The following is a 21803-nucleotide window of genomic DNA, read 5'->3' as shown; positions in this document are numbered from 1 at the left end:
AAATTTATTTTGATATATATATATATATTTAGTTCAATTTTACATTTGAACTTAATAATTAGGTCTATTTTGGCTTTTGAATTTGATAAATACAAAAGTTAGGTGTCACATCATCAAGTGAAAATTAAAAAAATTAATATAATATTTTAAATGATGATATGTTACAATATCAGAATGCCAGATTTAGTGCTTTAATAATTGGACCAATGGTTGAACAGGTTAAACCGCCTGTTCTCAATTCAACTAGTTAGATCGATTCAAATGCGGAACCAACAATAATTACATAAATAATTAAAATTTCATTACAATATAAAAAATTAAATAAAAAATTATTAAATTGATTCTATATGTTCAACTATTTATTTTTGACCTAATTTTCAATTCTTTTTATCAATTTCAAGCAGTTTTCGAGTTAATTGATTCAACCATTTTGTTCGAACCATTATATCAATCAATTCTCAATCCATTTGATTCGGTCCTATTTCATTAACATTGGTCACATCATCAAATTCTAATAGAATCTATTAACTAAAATGGATCTAGTTGATAAGTTCAAGCACTATATTTTTAGATGCTACTTTTGATTGAAAAAAAATTAAATATTTAAGTGAAAAGTTTATTAAAAAAATATGCTTTGTTTTGTTTTATGTTATTTCATAAATCACCTCTAAATTTCATATTTATTTATTTTCCCTTTCTAAACAAATGTGAGGTTTGATGAATTGAAATATAAGTAATTCCTAATTTGAATAGTTTTTATAAAAAAAATCTTTAAATTTATTAGTATTTGTTATAAAATGAATTTATAAAATTTAATTGAAATTCCAATATTCACTGAATTGAAATTTGTACAAGCCCAAAATAAAATTATAATCACCTTTCCCTTTTCCCCATTTCTTGGGCCAATATTACGATAAGCTCAATTTAGTTGAATATACGGGCTTTTACCTATAAAGGCCTTAGAAAAATCCAGTCGTCGCACGTGGCGGGGCCACTAGATTTCCAGTTTAAGAAATTAGAGTCTTCGATTTTTCAGCGCGCAACGGGTATTTGGCGATTCTGCGTTTACTGCACTGAGCTCCGTTGACTGTTGACGAGCCTACTGACCCCGACTGTGGATAGGGAACAGACATGAATTACCCGCCCAGCACTCGTCGGAGCCGTAAAGCTCCGGCCAAGTCAGACCTTTACTCAACCTTCGTTGTACACTCTGGATCCGAATCTGAATCCGTATCCGGTTCTCGCACCTCCAAACCTAAACCACAAGGTTCTCGTGAACCGGACCCCTACGCCACAATGATTTACAAGGACGGCGACGAAGAAGATGAAGATGACTCCTCGCTCCCTCCTCTCCTCAAACGTCTTCCTAAAGACTTCGGCGGCGGTCCTACAGACTTTGACGACGATGACGACACCGGAGATTTTGGGACCGTGATCGTGAAATCCGATCGCGGACGTAACGCTCGCGGTCAATCGTCGTATTCGTTTAAGCCTCCGGCTGCGGCTGTGGCGAGCCCGATGAGGGCTAGGAGAGATGGACTGGACGTTGATGATGATGAGGAGGAGGAGGATGAGGAGGAGGAGGATGAGAATGGAGATGGAGAAGGTTTTGGGACGTTTGTGGTGAGATCGACGGTGAGGAGTGAGAGGGAAGGGAGCGGGACGGTGGTGAAGAGAGCGGTGGCGAGTATGGGAGAGCTAGGGCTTGGGAAACAAAAGAGATCTACTTCGACTACGTCTTTGCAAGGGGAAGAGAATCGGTTCTTGCAAAATAGTAAGGCTTCCTTGAGTTCGATTCCTGATAACGTTACCAGAGAAGATCCTTCCACCAAATATGAATTGCTCAATGAGCTCGGTAAGTTTTCTACTTGTACTAATTTAAGATAATTGAGTGATAATTATCCTCATGCTCGTGTAATTATCATGTAAATGCTGAGTGAACTGTGATTTTCTTTAATTAACTGGGAATTCGTGATTTTAGTGAAGTTGAAACGAAAGTAGAGCTTTTTAACTGATTGGAATTTTGGTGGCAGGGAAAGGATCTTACGGGGCTGTTTACAAGGCTAGAGATATAAGAACTTCAGAGCTTGTTGCCATTAAAGTTCTATCTTTATCTGAAGGGGTGTGTTTGGTTTTCTTGTTTATATTTGATGTAGTTGGTGCCATTGGCTGTATACATCACGGGGAATGAGCTATTAAATTTGTTTATTTATAGGAACAAGGGTATGAAGAAATTCGTGGTGAAATTGAGATGTTGCAGCAGTGTAGTCATCCAAATGTTGTTCGGTACCTTGGTAGCTACCAAGGGGATGAATATCTTTGGGTTAGTGCAATAAGCATTTCTCTCCATCATTGCTTTATTTAGGATTGTTTGAATTGAGTTCAGTTTCTAGGTTGCATTAGTTGTGTTTGAAGCATTTGCTTTTTCCCCATATTTGTTTTTTTGGATAACTTATTTCCATGCTTTGGCAGATAGTAATGGAATATTGCGGAGGTGGAAGTGTTGCTGATTTAATTCATGTTACTGAGGAGCCTTTAGAGGAGTATCAGATAGCTTATATATGTAGGGAAGCTTTAAAGGTACCATTGAGTTCGTTCAATTTGGAATAAATGATATTTGGATCCTTAACATCATATGGTTGTAGAGATTCTCCAAGCATGTAGATCACCTAAGAGACATTCTTCCTTTCAATGATTTTCATGCTTGATCTTCAATAGTCATAGGATATTAATAGTGCTTACATGCTGGATTGATACTGTTTGCACATGTGCATGTTTATGTTTTTTATTTGTTTTCATGTGTTTGTTAGGTCTAGGTTCCCTGCTGATAACAGTTAAAGTCTAGCAAGCTATTCCATAATGAAGTTCATGCATACTGTAATTTGTACCAACTTTCTAATTAAATATTATTCTTTTAATTTCTTCTCATGCAGGGCCTTGAATATTTGCACTCAATTTTTAAAGTTCATAGAGATATCAAGGGTGGTAATATCTTGTTAACTGAACAAGGAGAGGTGAAGTTGGGTAAGTACACTTTGCCCAAAATTTTTCCAAATCAAAGTCAAACTGGAACTTAGGAAGTTGAATTTCTTCTTTGCTACCATTTTGGTATGGTTAGTACTATTTAATAACTATTTTCTTTTTTTCAGTCGTGCACTTTGCATAATAATGAAGTTTCTATCTCATCCACTTGTGTCCATCGTATTTAGCAAAGAATGTACCCTAGAAACACAAATATAAGAAATGCAGTAGAAACATTAGTCTTTATTAAAAATGTATTTTGAGATTCCTTAAAGCTTCTTCTTTCCTTATTTGGTTTCTATCTAATTTTTAGAGCTATTGCTCTGTAGGTTATATTGATGGATAACAAGCTTAGTTATACTTTTAGTTCTTGCAATTTTGGTTTCAAGTCAAATACATATTTGAGAAATCTTATATTTCTTTGCTTCTATTCTTTGTGGTGTCAAGGTATAATTATGTACATCTATCCTGCCCTCATTTCTACAGTGCACACCTGCCATGATTGCTTCTTTGTTATACATGGCAAAATGCTAGGGTAGAATCCTAATTAAGCCTGGTTTCTATATTAAAGAAAAGAACCATAAGCCATTATTGTTGCATCCAAATTGAGTCCATTGGAGGGATTGTAGGCAATTGGTGCTATCATTAAAATTTCTGAATGAAGTGACATCTCTTCTGACTTGATCTGCCCTTTCACTTGTTGCCCTGAAAGTTCTAGCATTCCACCAGGCATATGGGCAATTCTGCCTCCTCTGCATTATCTAAAATTGCAAAACTAAGCATTGACTGGAATTCTGTGTTTTGGCATGTAATTCATGTGTACATTTGGCTGTATTTTATCACAGTTTTGCGTTAATTTCCTTTTGCTAGAAATTATACATTTTGATCTATGATTAGTCTGCCTAAGACATTGCTTTTATTAAATTGGATTATGCTTTTAATTCAAAGAAAGATATAATGATAGTGCTTGTCTTTCTAGTTGAAATTTGATGATAATCTTAGGCAGACAAATATGATAAACATACGGACACCTTGAGGACATTCCACTTTTTTGGCAGAGATAAATAATGACTTAGAGATAACTTGAAGATAGTCAAGAAATTCTGTGAGACAAAGTAGAGGTGAAATGGTTTACGCGAATGCTGTTGCCGCCTGGGCCTAATGTTTTACCTTTTTTCCTGCCTTACAACTTATAGATCTGCTTTGCTCATTGAACAGGTGACTTTGGGGTAGCTGCACAGCTTACAAGGACCATGTCAAAACGCAATACAGTATGTAGCACTCTGGCTAGTTTGCAATGTTTGCTAATTTTCACTTATTTTGAGCATAAGATGGATAATTTGATCAAGATTATGGGTTTTGTATTGGTTATATGGTTTATGTAAGCTAGTATATCTCTTGAAGAGTTTTTAAAAGACTTACTTGACAGAAAATCTATATCATCCTACACTTTCTTACCAGTGTTAAAGTGTTAAGCTGAATTAATAATCTGAAAGGTCTGTTCTTTAGGTATCATATTAAGTACACAAACAATAGATTATACATTGCAAGATGCCAAAAACTCCATATGTTCTTTCTTATAGAACCTTATTGTTTGTGGCATCTTTCTGGAAGCTGGGATAACTGTTAGGGAGATGAATGCTGCAGCTCATGTAGTAATAGCTATCTTTTACCTCCACCATATTTTGAAACTGATGGATATCTTGACTTGCATTATATTAATCTTAATTTGATGGTTTATTTGTTCTCAATTATTGGAAGTGTGTGTTTTCAGTTTATTGGCACTCCACATTGGATGGCACCAGAAGTTATTCAGGAAAGTCGCTATGATGGAAAGGTATCACATTCATTGATCTGCATACTTTGATCTTTGTTTAGGTTTTGCTTTTAATGCTCAGCTTCTCTCCTTTTCTAGTGTCCCCCGTCCCCCCTTGATCAAACTGGGATGGGTCGTTTGCTTGAATGTTGACACTGGTGTTGGTTGGCAACTGCATGAACTTTTCTTAGAACTATCATTTTTGAATTAACAAAGAAAGGAAACTAATAGTTTTCTATGGCTCCTAGGATCAATTGATGAAGTATCAATAATATTTTCTTGCAAAACAGACCTTGGTTATATAGGGAAAACAAATTTATTAGTTACTTTGCTATCCAGATCTGTAGTATAATTCTGAAATATGAAACCTAAAGTGGAGATCTTGGTACTTGGAGGAGGGGCCTTTGTGATGAAAAGATCATCATGCTTTCTTGCACTGTTCTAATATGTTTGGGGTATTGAAATTGTAGAGATGCATAAGAATGACTAAAAGTTTAAAATTGGAATTTCATGAAGTAGCTTAGAGCCTTAGACTGTAAAAAGAATTTGAAAAAATCCAAAAGCAAGAGAAGAGTTTGTAAAATCCCAAATTTCAAGAAAACCAGTGGAAAGCTTGCCTTGTCAGTGTATCTATTGAATTTTTTTTGCTAGTAAATATTGCATGGATAATGTTAGTATGAACAATTGGTTCGTTTCTTATGAAAAACAATTCATGGAAGTAGTAAACTTGTCCGTTGTCTAACTTTTACATTTTAAACATTTTACTCCCAGGTTGATTTATGGGCACTTGGTATATCTGCGATTGAAATGGCAGAGGTATTTCTATTATTTATGTTACTGCTCTGTAGCTCTCAGCAAAAGCTTGAACTTCTTATTGCTTCTCTCTGCACTTCTACAAGGAGGCATTTGGACGTTTCTACTTGAATTGAATCTATAATCCTGCCAAGTAATTTCTGAATAAAGATTTTCTGTTACTTGTTCATTTTTTTAGCACTGAGAAACCGGGTCACACGTCACAAATGTCCTGGACAGAATAGGGGAAACACCGTTTAGTTGTCTTGTAACTCAACTTTTTGTACTTGAGTCTTGTGTCTGTTGAATGGATTTTGAGCAAAAAACACTGTAGTTGAATGAAATTGATAACCTCCCTTGAATCTTATTTACTTCTTTGATTCTTTTTAGGGACTTCCTCCAAGAGCAGCAGTGCATCCAATGAGGGTAAGTGCATGAGACAGAGCATTTAAACTTTGATGTTTGCTTGTTTTAAGCATGTGTGTATGTGCGTCCTGCCATAAACACTCTTGAGTGTGAATTACTTCTCCTTGATAGAAGACATTATTAATTAATATGATAGAACTTCTTCAAAAACTAGTGCCCTTGGTGGTACATATGGAGCCATTTATCAATACCCATGAATTGTGCTTCTATAAACCTGGGGGCTCAGCCTGGTCGGTACATGCAACCCCTCTAGGAGGTGTCTTTCTTAGAGTTCAAATTTCAGCGTCTCTAACCCCTTTCCTAGTCCCCAGTATAAAAAAATTTATGATATGAGGCTACATTTTATGGATCCTATGTCCTTTGGCAAATCTGTTAGCATATATAAAATATTTTGTTCATTTTGTCTGGATCCCCTAGCCTTTTTTTATTATTGTTGTTTCCGATGATGCTTTCTTACTATACTATTCTCAATCAGTCTTTGAATGATAATATCTTTGTTGTTTGCAATAGGTTATATTTATGATATCTATTGAGCCAGCTCCAATGCTTGAGGATAAAGAAAAATGGTTAAGCTACAATCATCTTTCACATATGAGTTCGGTGAAAACATCATATATCTGTTTTCCAACTTGGGTTGTTTTGTCATGCAGGTCTCTTGTCTTTCATGATTTTGTTGCTAAGAGCCTTACAAAGGATCCACGTCTACGCCCTACTGCATCTGAGATGTTAAAGGTATAGTAATAACTTTGTCGACCTTTGTTACAAGAATTCAGTCTTAGGAATTTTCATTTCAGTGTTTCATATGCATTTGCTACAGGTACTGTAACATGAAGGTGTTTTCACTGCTCACATTAAACATTTAAAATCTGTTTTATCACTTTCAATATGTCATCTGTGTTAATTTATACTTATTAGCTGAAGTTATCTTGTGTTTTAAAACTCAGCACAAATTCATTGAGAAATGCAAATGTGGAGCTTCTGTAATGTTGCCAAAGATTGAGAAGGCAAAGCAAATAAGGGCTGCGATGGTTCAACAAGCACAAATTCTTGCTCCTACAATTTCTGAACCTAATGTATGAATTTTCTTGTTCTAAATGCAGTTTAGTCTTTATTTCTTTTTTTTTTTTTTTTGAACATGACCACATAATTGTGGACATGCGCACATTCTCACACAGGCGGACACACTGACTAGTGTCATGGTATGCATCTTCTTGTCCTGACTGCTCCCAATTTGGAGCAGCCAATGGTAGGTTCAAATTTAAATGATGATTATGGAGATACTGTTCCATCAAGGCCTCAGGATATGGGTCTTCAAGTTGCAAATGAAGCTTCTACAACTGGTACTTTGAATAAGCATAACATATTAGGTGGTGTTGAAGTGACGGGTGAAGGTATGGAGTTCTTGTTTGCATGTCATATATAATAATCTAGTTGGATTTTAGTGATAGAAATAGCAGTCAATGATCAAATGCATGTTTAGGGACAGGGCCATTGTAAGATCTATAATTAAACTCTTAGAATGTGCTTTCTAGTTTTGAAAGAAATTCTAGACATATAAAGATAGTTTTGTATGGGAAAACACTGAGTCATAATACTGGCATATCATTTTAATGGGGCTTGGAATTCATGCCTTAGCTGGCATTAATGTGAATAATTGCAAGGTAGCCAATTAATGGTGAAGTTATAAAGTCAGAAATGCATTCATTTCTCAATGGATCTCTTGTATTGCATAAATCTCGTACAGAATACAAGGGTAAAATGGATGGTACTGTGTGTTGGCTGTTGTGGTACTTGTAAGAATGCTTAAGTAGGCGACAAGTTCAGTATGTTATATGAACCTGATGTAGAAGTGAATGGCATATTGTTTTGCTTTGAGGGCTGGAAAATAACAGCGAAAGCTTTGATTTCCAAATTTAATTCTGGTTAGACAATATCAGGTTATTATGATCACCTTGTCTCAAACCTCTTAGGGATACTAATAAGATGCATTTATTTAAAATGAAAAGGAATTTTTAGGAGGCAGTAGAAAGTTCTGAGGTTTTCCTTGGTTGTCATTTCAAATGTAGCAGACTGGAACTAAGATAAATATACTTGCATAGAGTTGTCAGCTTTTTCCTTTTTAGTTTTTGAATCAGATTTATTTGTCAAATTGTTTTCTCTTTTTCTGATCTTATGTTTAACAGGGGAGTTTGGCACTGTAATAGTTCACAATGAGGATGAGTCACAGAAGCCATTTGCTCAAACTGAACTTCACAATGGTAAAGAAGCTTCAACTGCCCTTGAACATGTTGAAAGCAAGTTGATTAATGGCACAGGGAGGCAGCTAGCTGAATCACTGTACTTCCCTCCCTCTACACTTTCGAGTTCTATAAGTTCCAGTTCCTGCTTCTCTGTGTATAAATTTATTTTGTCGTTTGTTTAATATCACTAAAGTAGTGAAGTTTTTACTCTAGTTATCAACTCAAGCATTCAATTCATTGGGCCTGTTTTCTAGGTTGGATAACAGAAAAGGTGCTTCAGGAAACAACGCTACTGTGGAAGAATCAAACATAATGGCTCAGGGATCTTCTCCATCAATATCTGTCCTCGGTAACCAGAAAATGAGGTCAGACAGTGTACCTCAGGCAAGGACAAAAGATGGCAGTGAAATCAGTAGTAGCAAATTGAAGACTGAAACCGTCAGCAAGAAAAATGCTTTTGCTTTACAAGATAAGGTTATTTTTATTCTGTTATGGGTATCTGCAACAATTAATTGATGAGTGGTACTCTAATTTCTCCATGAGAAATGAGGTCAAAACTTGACCAATTGTCTTCCTGGAATTCAAGTGAATATTTGCTGAAATGAGTATCCTCAATTGTTGTGTTTGAATTAGTACCTTTCATGCCTTTATTCATTCCCCCAATTGTTAACTATCAAGTAACTGTTTTGTTTCATCCTGTTATCCATTATTTCTAATGGTTCATTTGCTCCCATATTATTCCTATTTTTGCTGCGACTGCAGCTGAGGTACCTGTTGACTGTTTTGCAGCTCTTTTCAATATATGCAGCTGGTAATACAGTACCCATTCCATTCTTAAGGGCATCGGATATATCCCCAATTGCCCTTTTATCAGACAATATCCTCGGAGGCATGCAGCAGGATAGCACTGGAAATGTGGCAGTTGAAGCACTGCAGGAACTTTTTGCCGGTGATGGACAATCAAAAAAAGGTCGAAGAACACAAAACGAGGTCAATTCCCATCTCCCTCCATCTCTCTTCCTCTCCCTGTTCATTGTGCATCCCCCCCCCCTCAAACACACACACACACACAATGATTTACGGTTTTCAACATTTGACAGGTGCCACTTCCTCCTAGTGTTTACCAAAGACTCACTTCAAGTTCTACGCTAATGAACCTGGCACAGGCCCTAGCTTACCACAAAATGTAGGAATTGATGAACTTTACCAATTATCAGCTACCATTTTTATTTTTCTGTTTTTATTTATTTATTTATTTTATTTCTTATTATTTTTTTACTGCATTTTGTTCGATTCATTGTGCAGGTGCTACGAGGAGATGCCGCTTCAAGAGTTGCAAGCAACACAGGAGCAGCAAACCATCCAAAACCTATGCGACACACTAAGAACCATTCTCCGGTTATAGATAGATAGTCGAATGCTACATTTCTTTTTTCGGTTGTTGTATGTTATTGTTATTATCCCCGTTGCTTTAAGATACTGTAGGGTATGTTGTATTATATAAGGTTATACATGATGGCAAAATGAAATGCAATCTAAATCAAGCTTTGAAGCGTATATATTCCTTTTTCTCAGAGTTCATTTGATGGGCAATCTATCTTGAGCTCAAGCACAAATAATAAGTACAGAAAGTCGGGCTCATTTTTTGCTAGATAAACAAGTTAAATTTTGAATCTCAAGATTTCGAATCTAACTCGATATTCTCATAGTTTGAAACTCAGCTTGATTACAGTTCTTATATTCACAAAGATATGATCAAAAGACTTTTCAGCTTATAACCAGACCAATTTCTTCCCCAAATATCTAAAAGAATCTGTTTTTTGCCCTCTGCGATCTTTAAACGATAGTGTCTGAATGTTTTGGTAGAAGTTTTAAGGTAATTAAAGCGGAGAACATCTGAGATTGAATGTATGTGCTCTTTCATTCATTCAAAATTTGGTTTCCAAATGAACAAGATACAGTTGAAAGAGGACCGAAACACAGCTTAATTTACAGTGGAAAGAAACTTTCCAAGGCATACAACGAAATAAACTGTATGAGTCAGTACTACATCTAAGATATTCTTACCGATTCCAACAATGTGCCATATTCTGATATATCTGCTGATTCCACCAATGTGCGGTATTCTCTTTCGCTTATTGATCTTATGCCATTAGGATCAGGGACCGTGTCATCATCATCATCATCTTCTTCCCGTTCTTTTTCTCCTTCCTCTTGGATACCCTCCTTCGGAGGGAAGCCCCGTGTGCGTGAAACTATCCACTGGTCTATGACCCCACAGTCAATTGCATACTTGATTGTGTGTTCCAAGTATCCTTTATCTGTAATCAGATCTGGCTGAACACTCAACATTCTCAGCAGACCTGAAAATTTGTAATGGTAAGCTGAATTTCAAACAACAGCAAATAACCGTGGTTTCATACTATTTTACTCCGACTTGGTCCTGAATGTTGAACACGGGTATGTTAATTTTTTCCCAAGACTTCTATGTTTAGAGTCCTTTGAGGATCATATCTTAAACTCATGTCCAAACATGTGTTAAACAAATGTGTTAGGCATGGATACTTCATTTAAAATAAAGGGGCAAAACAGCAGATTTCTATCCATGCATCAAGAATTAGTCGATAATAAGGAAACCCGTATTATGATCACCTACCAATTAGCCTAAGCAGTTTTCTAAGGCACTAGGAATACAAAGAAAACAAAATATGAATGTCAATAACATGATAAATTCTACAATTGTTTTAAACATAGAATTATTAATTTGTGGGTTTGGGGGTTATCAAATATCAATTATACATAAGATCAAAAAAAGTAAGCGGTGTGGTCCTATTTAACCATAACATGTCACCAATTTAAATAAGAGCCACTTGAAATGGGACTGTCAGACTCGGACAGCATTTCTTCCAAAATAGTACTCCATACCAAGGGGTTGAGCACTATGTTACTCGGGGACTCAAAAGTAAGTGTCAGATATGGGCATGTATCTAAACAGGAATATATGTTCAATTTCATCTAAGTTTTAAGAAACTATCCTATTCCCATGTTTGAATATGTATTGGATACAAGTTTCAAACATGGATGCCATAGGTTGGACATGACAAGTGCTTTGGGTTCTCCCTCAAAATTAATATGTAATAGAAAAGGTCAGCTAGGTAAGGTGCCAAGCTCAAAAGGCTCCATACATGCTGGCTCCAAACTAACCTACATACTTTCATGTTAGTCTATAGCAGAAACAGGCAGATCTGCAAGTTCATACCTGCAACAATGCCATCTCCAGATGCTGACATATCACATGAGAAAGGGGTTAAGGGGGCATCCTCCATCCCATTCACTGCCCCATTTTGCTCCTTAGTGTAGTAGTGTATCTTGGAAGTCCCATTTGTTACAAACAAAGTCTTGAGGTTTTCATGCCACAGTGGCGCAACCACTTCATGATCATAATGGATAAATTTCGAGCTTGCATTGTTCTTGGTGTCGAATTCTTCCATAGGCTTTATTCTACAGAGGAATTCCAGTTCTTGCTTGGTAACCTCAATAAAATCAGCAAGGTTCCATGCTTCTTGTATGAACATCTTGGTCTCTTCATCGGACTGCCAAAGTGGCAGTGGAAGGTTTACATCGTAGAAAATAACCCCTCCTAATTTCTTGGACATCTTGATAGCTCTCAATGTAGTTGATCTCATATTCCGATCGAGCAGAGAATGTGTGTTGAAGTAGAACATCTTCGCCTACAAGGAAGTCATTAAATAAGTCTATTATTTCTAGGAGCATTACAGCTTTCTTACATTGTTAAATCTAAAAACTTGATGGATTACTTTTTGCTTTATTACTGAAATCTATTACCTCTTTTAACACGTCAATATTGATCTCGGACTTGGAAAGAGAATCCTCAGCGCATGATTTAAGGCTAGTCATTCTCAGGCGACCCCTCTTGCTAATTTTCATCTGTGATATAGCTGTTGGCCTTTTACTATCAATTTGAACCGATCGTGTTTGAACATTGTTTACATTTAAATACAATAGCATGGCCTGGCCATAATCATCATTCCCGAGTTTCCCCATAAAGGCAACTTTACCACCCAGGCTAGCAAGAGCAAGAGCGACACTACCAGCAGAACCCCCAGGTGCCCTAACAAATTTTTCTGGTGCCCATCGAGCATCCTTCAGCCTCTCATGGATCTCGTAGTCTGTAAGTCTGTTGGCTGGTCTTCCAGAGGGAACAAAAGCATGCTGTGCGGCTCCAAAGCAACAAACAAGTGGAGGCCAGCCATACGTGTAACTAATATCTTCACCTTCATCTATGTTCAATTCGAGTTCTTCCTCACTCTCATCACCTGAATTTGTCATTAAAGTTGACTCCTCTGTATCACTAATTTCAGGTTCACCTGATTGCCCGTCTGCATCATCATCCTTCTTCATTGTCCTTCTCCTCCTCACCCTTTTCTCCGGTTCGGGTTCATTGTCAGTAGTAGAAGCTGATGCCACTATGAATGATAAAAGTATTAAATCAACATCTACAAAAAAGAAATGTTTAATAAAGCAAGACATTGATGAGATTTCAAGGTTATACCTTTCTTTCTAGTCCTTCTTGGGGTTTTCTTACTATCTTCGCTTGACACAGACGTCGTGCTTTCACCATTATCGGAACCAGTTTCATTGAGCACATCAGCTTTTGCTTTCTTTCTAGTTCTTCTAGTAGTTCCAGAAGCCTTCTTCTTGACAACTGCTCCATTTTCACTAGGCTCATCTTGAGTAATGTCAGCATTTTTCTTGGCCGAGAGATGCCATTTGTTCTGCAACCGGAAATCCAGAGGTCGCACTAAGTTCAGTGCTGGGCTACAAATAGAATTTGATTTCCACCTGCATATAAAACAATCACCAATTGATTCACAATCGAGCCGAATCTAAACCCTAGCTAATCTGTAACCTTACAAAGTAAAACCAGTTATTTACCATACATCCCATATAAACTCCAACAACAGAAACTTTCCCCAGACAAAAGCTAATACACATTAAATTCAAATTTAACACACAAAAAAGGAATCCAAACAGACCCAGAAAACATTTTAAATTTTAGTCAAATTTTTTATAAAAAAGAAAGGTCAAGTTCCACATTTCGGCATTGAATAGCAGAGTAAGGAAAGCAAAAAAGGCAAGGTCTTCGGCTAACACGTGAAAAAGGGTGAAAAGGAAAGATATTTGGAACAAAAATAGCATAGTAAGACTAGAATCTCCCAGAAAATGGGATTTTTCAAAAGGGAAAATGAAGGTGAGAACGAAGAAAGAGCGAGAGAGAAAGAACCTGGAAAGTGAGAGAAAATGAGGGAAAGAAAGGGAAGCCATCATTGCACTATCGAATTGCAGTTCAACAAAGAAAGCATGTAAAGGAGTGAGAAGCGAGTTGTTGTGATGTGAGGGTTTTAAGATTGGAAATGAAGAAAGAAAGGATAGAGGGAAGGACAGGGGTTTTAGTTTAACACGCGCTCTCTTCGTCTCGACATATATATAGGGTCCTATTATCCCATGCATAATAATCAAACCAGATGATTTAATTAATCCCATTACCATCAATTTCTTGACCTAACCTGATATTTTACCATTTAATTTTACTTTTATTCCTTTTTTAGATAACCTAATTTTCAATTATTTTTTAGAATAATTTTAGTTTTTAAACTAATAAAATTATCATGTTTCATTACAAATAATGTATATTTATATTTTAAACTAAAAGATTTTATCTTTATAAATTTAACTAATTCCTTTTTTAAGTTAAATTTTCTCGGATTATTTATGATAAAATCAAAATAAGAACTAATATTTTGACCTTCATGATTTATAAAGGTATACTTATTTATTTTACTTTTCATTTAAATAAAAAAATTATTTTAATTAATTAATTAATTATTTCTTTTAACTCTTAAATTTTTATTATTTTTTAAGTTATCTTAAAATATAAGATAAAGTTAACAAATGATGTGACGTCCACATAAAAGTTTACATTAATGTTATGTCAACAATTAATTAATTTTTTAAAATTAAAAATTATTTAAAATTATTTAAAAATTTTTAGTTTTAATAATTTTTATACCTTTTCTTAAAATTTTTTATATTTGAAAAATATTAATAATATAAATTTTTATTTATATATATTTTACCAAAAATATTTATATATTTATATGTTTTTAAAATTTTTTAAAATTAAAATTAAATTGAGATTATTTATCAATTTTAAGAGTAATTTTTTTAAATTAATAACTAAATTAATATAATATATAAAAATTAAGAATTAAATTTATTATTATATTTTTTAACGAGGACATTACCTGTCATTTAGAATAATTTAGATGGTTGATATATTAACTTACTGCTAATGTAAAAATAATGATAACAATAAAATTAAATATTATAATAACAGATAAAATACAAAATGAAAGCTAAATACTTGATTTACCAAATTAGTAAGTGAGAACCACTACCAATAACTTTGGCAGTTGTGCCAAGAAGAAAAAACTACGAATCGCTTATGAGATTTTCTGAGAACAGTTTCTATATTTCAGAACATTACTTACCAGAAAATTTGAATCCTTCCACTTTTTTTTTTTTGCTTTGAATATAAAAAACCTTCTATCAAACCTCTAAACCCATAACCCCCAAATTTGATCGCTTTTCCTATTTTCAACTACATGTTTGAAATCTTGAAAAGCTGAATCGTGATCTACTCCGAAATTGGGTAAGTACTTGACAGTCTTCAACTTTTTTTTTTTAGCTGTTGTTAAATTGTTTTTACATATTTATATGGCTTTAGAGTTTGATATATAAATGATTTGGGAGGGTTGACAGCAACCAACTTCGAAAATTTTCAAATTTTTTCTTCTGCTATTTAGTGTGGTTTATAAACGGTTCTCCTGTCGAAATGCTTTTGTTTTCTCCAATCCACCCTTTTATTTTTGTTTGCCGCTGACTGGTTTGCAAAGAACAGTTTATCTTTGGCTGGTGATTTGCTGGTGTATGAACAGCCACCTTGGGGAGTGCTGCCGCTGTTGCTTGCTGATAGTGTGGGCGTTGCTTTCTCCCGGCTTGTGCTTTATTTCCCTTTAATTTACCCAAAAAAAATAGCCACACCATTTAAATAAGAAAATCCATGTCATATTTTTCTTTTTAACGGGAGAAACTAACACCGTTAACAATTGTCCTTATTTGTAACTTTTTATTAGTACAGGGATTAAATCGATTTATTCCATAATAGAGGGACTAATTCGATCCAGTTGCAATAACACAGGAACTTGCCAATTACATTTACCCTTAAATATAGATTATATTAATCCAACGGTGAGTTTTGCTTGTTTTCCTATTGTTATATCTGGGTAAAAGCCAGGATCGGCGCAAATCTCTGTTTCTCCTCACCGCAGCCTCATCCCGACTCTAGGATTTATCAGCCTCAGCTCATCTCTAACTGCAGTTTTAATGCTGCTAATTGATCAAAGCTAAAGTCATTTGACATACAAAAATATCAATTAGTTGAAGAAACCTATTTATAGATGAATCTTTTCAAGAAGCTTTTGCCCACCAAAAATGGGATTGTTGGTTCCCAAAAGTATTGTAGAGGTAAATATCAAATTCGTTCTTCTTTTCCTATTTCCTTTATGGGTTTTAAACATGAATAAATAATTTTGTTTCCTTCTCATACAACAATGGCCAAATTCAGCTCTCAATGTGTTTATTGCACTGATTCACCGTGGGTTGTTCATACTGTTCATAACATGATGCTAAAATTTAGGCTTTCCTGGAATTAGTTGTAATAGTTAGCTTCAGAATGTACAAGTTTTTGTTGTTTTAAGTTATGTGAGTTGTTGTTGAATTGGTGATTGGTTTAAATGGAAAAGAAGATTGAATCTTTTAGTTCTATAGAAATGAATCAATTTGTAGCTTTTTGATGATATTTATGTAACATTTACTGCAGCAACCTTCTGTTCGATCCTGCATTCAGCCGTGGATCACTCGGTCGAAGTTCATTCTTCAGACCAGGAAGTGGTGATTGCTTTAGGAAGCAATGTTGGTGACAGACTTAATAATTTCAATCAAGCCTTGCAGTTAATGAGGAAATCGGGTATCCATATTACAAGACATGGTTGCTTATATGAGACAGCTCCGGCCTATGTCACCGATCAGCCTCGATTTCTGAACTCTGCAGTTAGAGCTGTTACAAAGCTGGGGCCACATGAACTTCTGGGTGTGCTTAAGACAATTGAACGCAACATGGGTCGTAGTGGTGGAATAAGGTATGGTCCGAGGCCAATTGATCTGGATATCTTGTTTTATGGAAAGTACCAGATTGGTTCCGATATACTTACCGTCCCCCATGAGAGAATTTGGGAGCGACCTTTCGTGATGGCGCCATTAATGGATTTACTAGGATCGGTTATTGACAGTGATACCGTTGCTTGCTGGCATTCTTTGTCAACAGATTCAGACGGACTATTTGGTTTGTGGGAGAAATTGGGTGGTGAATCCCTCATTGGAAAGGAAGGGATGAAAAGGGTTTTACCAATTCGGAATCACTTATGGGAGTGGTCAAAGAAAACCGCAGTCATGGGTATTCTTAATCTAACCCCAGATAGTTTTAGTGATGGTGGAAAGTTTGTATCTGTGCAGAATGCAGTTTCTCATGTTCGTTCGATGATTTCAGGAGGAGCAGATATAATAGATATTGGTGCACAATCTACACGACCAATGGCTTCTAGGATATCTGCGGAACAAGAATTGGATAGGTTAATCCCTGTATTAGAAGCTGTTCTCGAAATGCCTGAGATGGAGGAGAAGCTTGTATCCGTGGATACTTTCTATTCAGATGTTGCATCAGAGGCCGTAAATAAAGGAGCTCATCTCATAAATGATGTATCTGCCGGGCAGTTAGATCCTAACATGCTTAAGATGGTTGCTAGCCTTGATGTTCCTTACATTGCAATGCACATGAGGGGAGACCCTACTACAATGCAAAGTAGTGACAACCTGCAATACAGTGATGTTTGTTCACAGGTTGCCTCCGAGTTGTTCTCAAGAGTTAAGGATGCAGAATTATCTGGAGTTCCTGCTTGGAGGATTATTCTTGACCCTGGAATCGGATTCTCCAAGAAGACTGAACATAATTTGGACATTCTCACCGGTTTACCTGTCATTCGTTCGGAGATTGCTAAGCGAAGTTTGGCTGCTTCTCATGCTCCCCTACTTATTGGACCATCGAGAAAGCGATTTTTAGGTGAAATTTGCAACCGTCCGGCTGCAGGCGAAAGAGATCCTGCAACCATTGCTTCTGTAACTGCTGGGATTTTCGGAGGGGCGAACATTGTCAGGGTGCACAATGTGAGAGACAATGTAGATGCTGTGAAAGTTTGTGATGCAATGCTGAAAGAGATGAGCATTCAATTATGATGCTAGGAAATGCAATCTTCTCAGTAAAGCCATTCTTGCACCCTTCCAAAACCACAGATTTGTGAGCTAAAGTTTTGAAGACCTCATATGATTTGCTACTTTTTTCTTCTTAATAAAGAATGAATTTAGTTAAACAATTGTGTACTCGAGAGACAAGATCTAATGAAATTTCCTTGGGTGTTTTCTTTTTTTTTTTTTGGGGGGGGGTGTGGGGGTTGGGGGAACCAAGCTTGTACTTGGAATTCAGATTGAATTGAAAATTTTGTTGTAAACTTTAATCATTGTTTATTTGGCGTTTGTTTGATGGTAGAATTGATATAAACCGGCAAAAAATGCAGTAAATGGCAACGTAAGCTAGTCCATATGTATCCATGTACGGCATTCTTGTTTGAGATATGATTTAAAATTTGAGCATTCTAATGTTAAACACAAACTCACATCACCAAGTATCATAGAATACGCCAGCCTAACGCACTGGAATACTCTGCAACTCATAGGCCACTGTTTCTTCTTCTTGTTTAACTTCCAAGAATGGTATTTCTGGTTCGTCTTCTGGTTTTCCTATGATATTATCATAAGAATACGATGAGGAGACATAAGCATAGAGGAAACAGTTGAGTATGGCGAGTATGACATATGCACGATAGATCAAATCCAAATGTCTTTCGTTTACACTATCACCAACCCAACTTTCTTTATATCTGAACCTGCTGTAATAATTTATCATAGCTATGAATCCAATGTTAAGTAGTATTCCAAATCCTGCGAGCGTGTCCGCAAATACAGGTCCATATCTCCTTGAATCAGGCACATAATGACCAAAGAAATCGGCGATTCCGCTACCTGCTAATCCTTCCGTTGCACCCAGAGAACAGAATTGCAGAAGCAACCAAGCTGCTGAAATGGGGGCCCTTGCTTTGGGATCATTCAACAACCCGCTTTCACGCAAAGCTTCTAACCTTTTGGACTCAACTGATGATGCAACAGCACAGCATATTATGGAGTTTAACATACCAATGCCGATCTTCACTCCATCAGAGTATTGTCTTTGCATTCTTTGTATCCGTTTTGCGAACACTGCTTTAGACCCTCCCTTGACCGCATTTCTAGTAACCCCTTTGATAACCTGAAGAACTATTATCGGTATATCACCACTCATGCTGTCTGCCTGCTCGAGGAAGAACGTATTACCAAGAGATTTCACCATGCCATACGCAATGACAGTTGCAGACATTGGAATCAGATCTAAAAGAAGCTTGCTTTGTTCTACTTCTTTCACTGAACAAAGTCTCCAATTTCCAGTTGGTAAATTGTCATCAGCCAGTGACTCTTTCACTGCAGCATTATTGAGCATCCTGTATTTATCAAAAGCATTGGGTATATAGTTAAAATTACGGTGAACAAATCATGCAAAGTAAGAGAAGTATGCAAATGTTGTCCCAAGAAACGATACAGGAAGAGAGTAACTCACTCAAGATGGTCTGTAAGAAGTTGATTTTGATCTTCGCCGCAATGACGGTGAAGTTGGTCCAAGTGTTCTTGGTAATTCAGATGCCTTTTCTGCAAAGCTGCAATCATGGTACGCATCATAGTCAAAAGTGGGCTTGGCTGCAATTGACGACGGCCATAAAAAGGGAAACCACAAAGAAACCAAAGTAAACCAATGAATATGGCAATGGCTAATGCAAGATAACGTTGATGCCAATTGTTTTTAAAAGAGAGAAAACCATAGACTGATGTTATGACTCCCATGATCAAGAATCTACGGCAAAGCCATCCGATCACTTTCTGCAGAAATTGCCGCCAACCTCCAAGTTTGACCACAAACCTACAGCATGCAACTTTAACCCTTGTTGGTCCAGAGTCTTCTGGTGCTTTTACAACCTTGGTTTGCTTAAAAGAAAGGGAGTAAAGGGGAATAACTTGAGAAGCCCCACCAACAATTAGAAGAGCTAATCCTTCCCAGAAAGGTGTATGTCTCAGTGTCTTAAAACAATCCTTTAGAGGACATTCTTTACCATTGTTGAAGAAGTATTCAGGCACCGAGAATGCTAAGAGGACAAGTCCCTGCATGATCACAGTTACAAAATCTAGCTTTAATGTTCAATTTCACAGATGTCATGTCTGTGTCTGATGGCTTTGTTTTTATAATCAATAAACTTTCCTTTCAGATTGAGAGGAACAAAAAATCAGAAACTGAAAAACTTACAGCAGAATATAGAACGGTAGAAAGAATCAACATCCATCGTCAATGCAGAGGGCGACACATATCTGTAACATGTTCCTTAGACCTTCTTGAAGATTGACGATTGCTGCTGCTTCTTTTAGGTTCAAATTCCAGAAATCAGTGAGGAATGTCATAAGGTTGTTCAGCACATAAATCATCAAGCCCTTGCAGAAAACCAGACCTATATATATGGCCAAAACACTTTCTTAGGGGTCATTGAACTGAGATTATAATTAAGGTTGCAAGAGATTACTTCACTATATAGCTAGTCTCATGCTTTATATGCAATGCGTAAAATACATATAAGGATCAAGTGATAAATCCTACCACACTACTAAAAAGATAGTAGAGTAAGGAAATGGTGATATACCAAAGGTGAAAATAACCAGTCGCTCAGGCCATCTGAACCATATTCGTATTCGACTTAGGAGTGCCCTGCATATCCGTTTCCATGTTCTCATCTTGATATAACTTGAAATGTCCTCCCTTCCCTTACCTTCACTCATATGCAGAAATATATTTTTCTGCACAACACAAGCAAATAGCAATGAAGTTAAATTAAGAAACAAAAGAAGGAAAGTTTATTATCATTAATTGTAGGGTTTGAGTCAACTGATACCTTGAAACAATATTTACATTTATCATTAAAATGGGATGGTAGAACATAGTTTACAATTAAATGTTGAACTAGAAATACGAATTTTTTTTTTTAATACTGGAAAGAAGTAAGATAGTGAAGTTAATTGAGACCCTGATCATCCAATCTGTCTATCCCTTTAACGTACGTTAAGCTCAAAACTAGAAAATCTTGGTGCAAGAGTTAACAAACTGTGCCTACCTTGTATGAAGCTTGGAGTTGTCAGAAGCAGAAGTAAAAACCGACTTGGAATGTTCCTGATATATTGATAAGCATTTTATATAAACTTTTGAGAACCACGTCCTTTGTTTCTAATAGTAGCGACGAAACTTTAAGGAAAAAGAAAGGAGGGTGTGTAAATAATAATTAAATACTTTTCAGGTTGACTCTGCATGTTTTTAATTATATATATATATCTTCATCGCTGTTAACCAGTTTCCACAAAGCGGGTGGAAATTCTGGTGTGAAACAGAAGAAAGATGAGACAGAAATGAATTGATCACGGTCAACTTTTGCTTTTTTCCTTTTTAGTCATCTTTTAATGCTAATTGACACTATGCTAATTGACCACAGTCAACTTTTGCTTTTTACCTTTTTAGTCAAATTTTGTCTCCACCCAATTTACCACTAATTTTTGTTAAACGCTACTTAGTTGAATACGTAAATGCTATTTATAAAGATAAACTCAAATTTTAATTGGTATATAATTAATATTGTTAGAGTTCTACTCAAGCAATTATAATTATAATTATCATAAATTTTTTATATTTTATGTTTAGAGTTTTATTCAAGTAATAACTCTATTTTAAAATTAACACAATTTTTTTTAACTTTTATAATTATTTTTAAAGTTAATTTAGTAATATGATGAAAAATAAAGTATATTCTCGTCAGTTCGAAAGTTTTTTCAAATTCGTGCTTTTATATATACTAGCTTCTAATGTCACATTCATTGCATGTGATTTTATGCATTTAATATTTAATTATTTTTTAAATATTATATTTTTAATTACAGTAACTCTAATATTAATTAAGTGATAATTAAGATGCTTAGAATTGTATTAAAGTAATAACTCTATTTTGCACTAATTAACTAACTCTAATATTAATTAAGTGATAATTAAGATGCTTAGAATTGTATTAAAGTAATAACTCTATTTTACATATATGATTATAAATATCACAATTTCTTTCCTTATAGCTTATGCTTAG

At 35.6% G+C, this 21803-nt stretch overlaps 4 protein-coding genes across 7 annotated transcripts; 2 read left to right on the top strand and 2 right to left on the bottom strand.

Moving 5' to 3' along the window:
* Positions 1-1000: 1000 nt before the first annotated feature.
* On the top strand, positions 1001-9852 carry LOC107934756 (serine/threonine-protein kinase dst3). Of its 2 annotated transcripts, none has more exons than XM_016867256.2 (18): positions 1001-1855; positions 2034-2122; positions 2216-2323; positions 2473-2580; positions 2934-3024; positions 4240-4292; positions 4796-4858; positions 5609-5653; positions 6020-6055; positions 6566-6621; positions 6706-6787; positions 7000-7128; positions 7296-7446; positions 8239-8392; positions 8550-8769; positions 9085-9285; positions 9413-9481; positions 9601-9852. In XM_016867256.2, the coding sequence occupies exons 1-18, from the start codon at positions 1132-1134 to the stop codon at positions 9706-9708; spliced, it is 2487 nt and encodes an 828-aa protein (XP_016722745.2). In that variant the 5' UTR covers positions 1001-1131; the 3' UTR covers positions 9709-9852. The 2 variants fall into 2 exon arrangements, with proteins under 2 accessions (XP_016722745.2, XP_016722744.2); XM_016867255.2 differs by having other exon boundaries at positions 9396-9481.
* A 340-nt stretch (positions 9853-10192) lies between these two features.
* On the bottom strand, positions 10193-13789 carry LOC107934758 (fructokinase-like 2, chloroplastic). Its single transcript, XM_016867257.2, has 5 exons — positions 13601-13789; positions 12869-13158; positions 12142-12782; positions 11555-12026; positions 10193-10658 (listed from the first exon to the last, which is right to left on the bottom strand). Exons 1-5 carry the CDS (start codon positions 13642-13644, stop codon positions 10348-10350), a joined length of 1758 nt encoding a protein of 585 aa, XP_016722746.2. The 5' UTR covers positions 13645-13789; the 3' UTR covers positions 10193-10347.
* Positions 13790-14778: 989 nt separating this feature from the next.
* LOC107934766 (folate synthesis bifunctional protein, mitochondrial) lies at positions 14779-17999 on the top strand. 3 transcript variants are annotated; one of them, XM_016867270.2, is made up of 3 exons: positions 15062-15903; positions 16259-16891; positions 16985-17999. In XM_016867270.2, the coding sequence occupies exons 1-3, from the start codon at positions 15837-15839 to the stop codon at positions 17725-17727; spliced, it is 1443 nt and encodes a 480-aa protein (XP_016722759.1). In that variant the 5' UTR covers positions 15062-15836; the 3' UTR covers positions 17728-17999. The 3 variants fall into 3 exon arrangements, with proteins under 3 accessions (XP_040939072.1, XP_016722759.1, XP_016722758.1); XM_041083138.1 differs by lacking the exon at positions 15062-15903 and adding an exon at positions 14779-15028 and having other exon boundaries at positions 16259-17999; XM_016867269.2 differs by having other exon boundaries at positions 15063-15903; positions 16259-17999.
* A 45-nt stretch (positions 18000-18044) lies between these two features.
* Positions 18045-21194, bottom strand: LOC107934751 (protein NRT1/ PTR FAMILY 5.5). Its single transcript, XM_016867251.2, has 5 exons — positions 20793-21194; positions 20325-20478; positions 19937-20135; positions 19199-19794; positions 18045-19082 (listed from the first exon to the last, which is right to left on the bottom strand). The coding sequence occupies exons 3-5, from the start codon at positions 19967-19969 to the stop codon at positions 18194-18196; spliced, it is 1518 nt and encodes a 505-aa protein (XP_016722740.1). The 5' UTR covers positions 19970-20135; positions 20325-20478; positions 20793-21194; the 3' UTR covers positions 18045-18193.
* Positions 21195-21803: the final 609 nt, after the last annotated feature.

This window comes from Gossypium hirsutum, chromosome A12 (genome assembly GCF_007990345.1).
Source record: "Gossypium hirsutum isolate 1008001.06 chromosome A12, Gossypium_hirsutum_v2.1, whole genome shotgun sequence".
Lineage (NCBI taxonomy): Eukaryota > Viridiplantae > Streptophyta > Magnoliopsida > Malvales > Malvaceae > Gossypium > Gossypium hirsutum.
Note: the sequence above shows the minus strand (reverse complement) of the source record. Positions and strands in the feature narration are given on the sequence as shown.

What these genes read in the sequence shown, in the direction of transcription:
- LOC107934756 (XM_016867255.2), top strand. Translation starts at nt 1,132, where the DNA reads ATGAATTACCCGCCCAGCACTCGTCGGAGCCGTAAAGCTCCGGCCAAG. An exon ending in AAGGGGATGAATATCTTTGG is followed by an intron (nt 2,324 to 2,472) that starts GTTAGTGCAATA and finishes ATGCTTTGGCAG; the next exon opens with ATAGTAATGGAATATTGCGG. An exon ending in CCATGTCAAAACGCAATACA is followed by an intron (nt 4,293 to 4,795) that starts GTATGTAGCACT and finishes GTGTGTTTTCAG; the next exon opens with TTTATTGGCACTCCACATTG.
- LOC107934758 (XM_016867257.2), bottom strand. Translation starts at nt 13,644, where the DNA reads ATGATGGCTTCCCTTTCTTTCCCTCATTTTCTCTCACTTTCCAG. An exon ending in CATTTTCTCTCACTTTCCAG is followed by an intron (nt 13,159 to 13,600) that starts GTTCTTTCTCTC and finishes TTTTATATGCAG; the next exon opens with GTGGAAATCAAATTCTATTT. An exon ending in ATATTGACGTGTTAAAAGAG is followed by an intron (nt 12,027 to 12,141) that starts GTAATAGATTTC and finishes ACTTCCTTGTAG; the next exon opens with GCGAAGATGTTCTACTTCAA.
- LOC107934766 (XM_016867269.2), top strand. Translation starts at nt 15,837, where the DNA reads ATGAATCTTTTCAAGAAGCTTTTGCCCACCAAAAATGGGATTGTTGGT. An exon ending in TTCCCAAAAGTATTGTAGAG is followed by an intron (nt 15,904 to 16,258) that starts GTAAATATCAAA and finishes CATTTACTGCAG; the next exon opens with CAACCTTCTGTTCGATCCTG.
- LOC107934751 (XM_016867251.2), bottom strand. Translation starts at nt 19,969, where the DNA reads ATGTTGATTCTTTCTACCGTTCTATATTCTGCT. An exon ending in CTACCGTTCTATATTCTGCT is followed by an intron (nt 19,795 to 19,936) that starts GTAAGTTTTTCA and finishes GTGATCATGCAG; the next exon opens with GGACTTGTCCTCTTAGCATT. An exon ending in CTTCTTACAGACCATCTTGA is followed by an intron (nt 19,083 to 19,198) that starts GTGAGTTACTCT and finishes TGATAAATACAG; the next exon opens with GATGCTCAATAATGCTGCAG.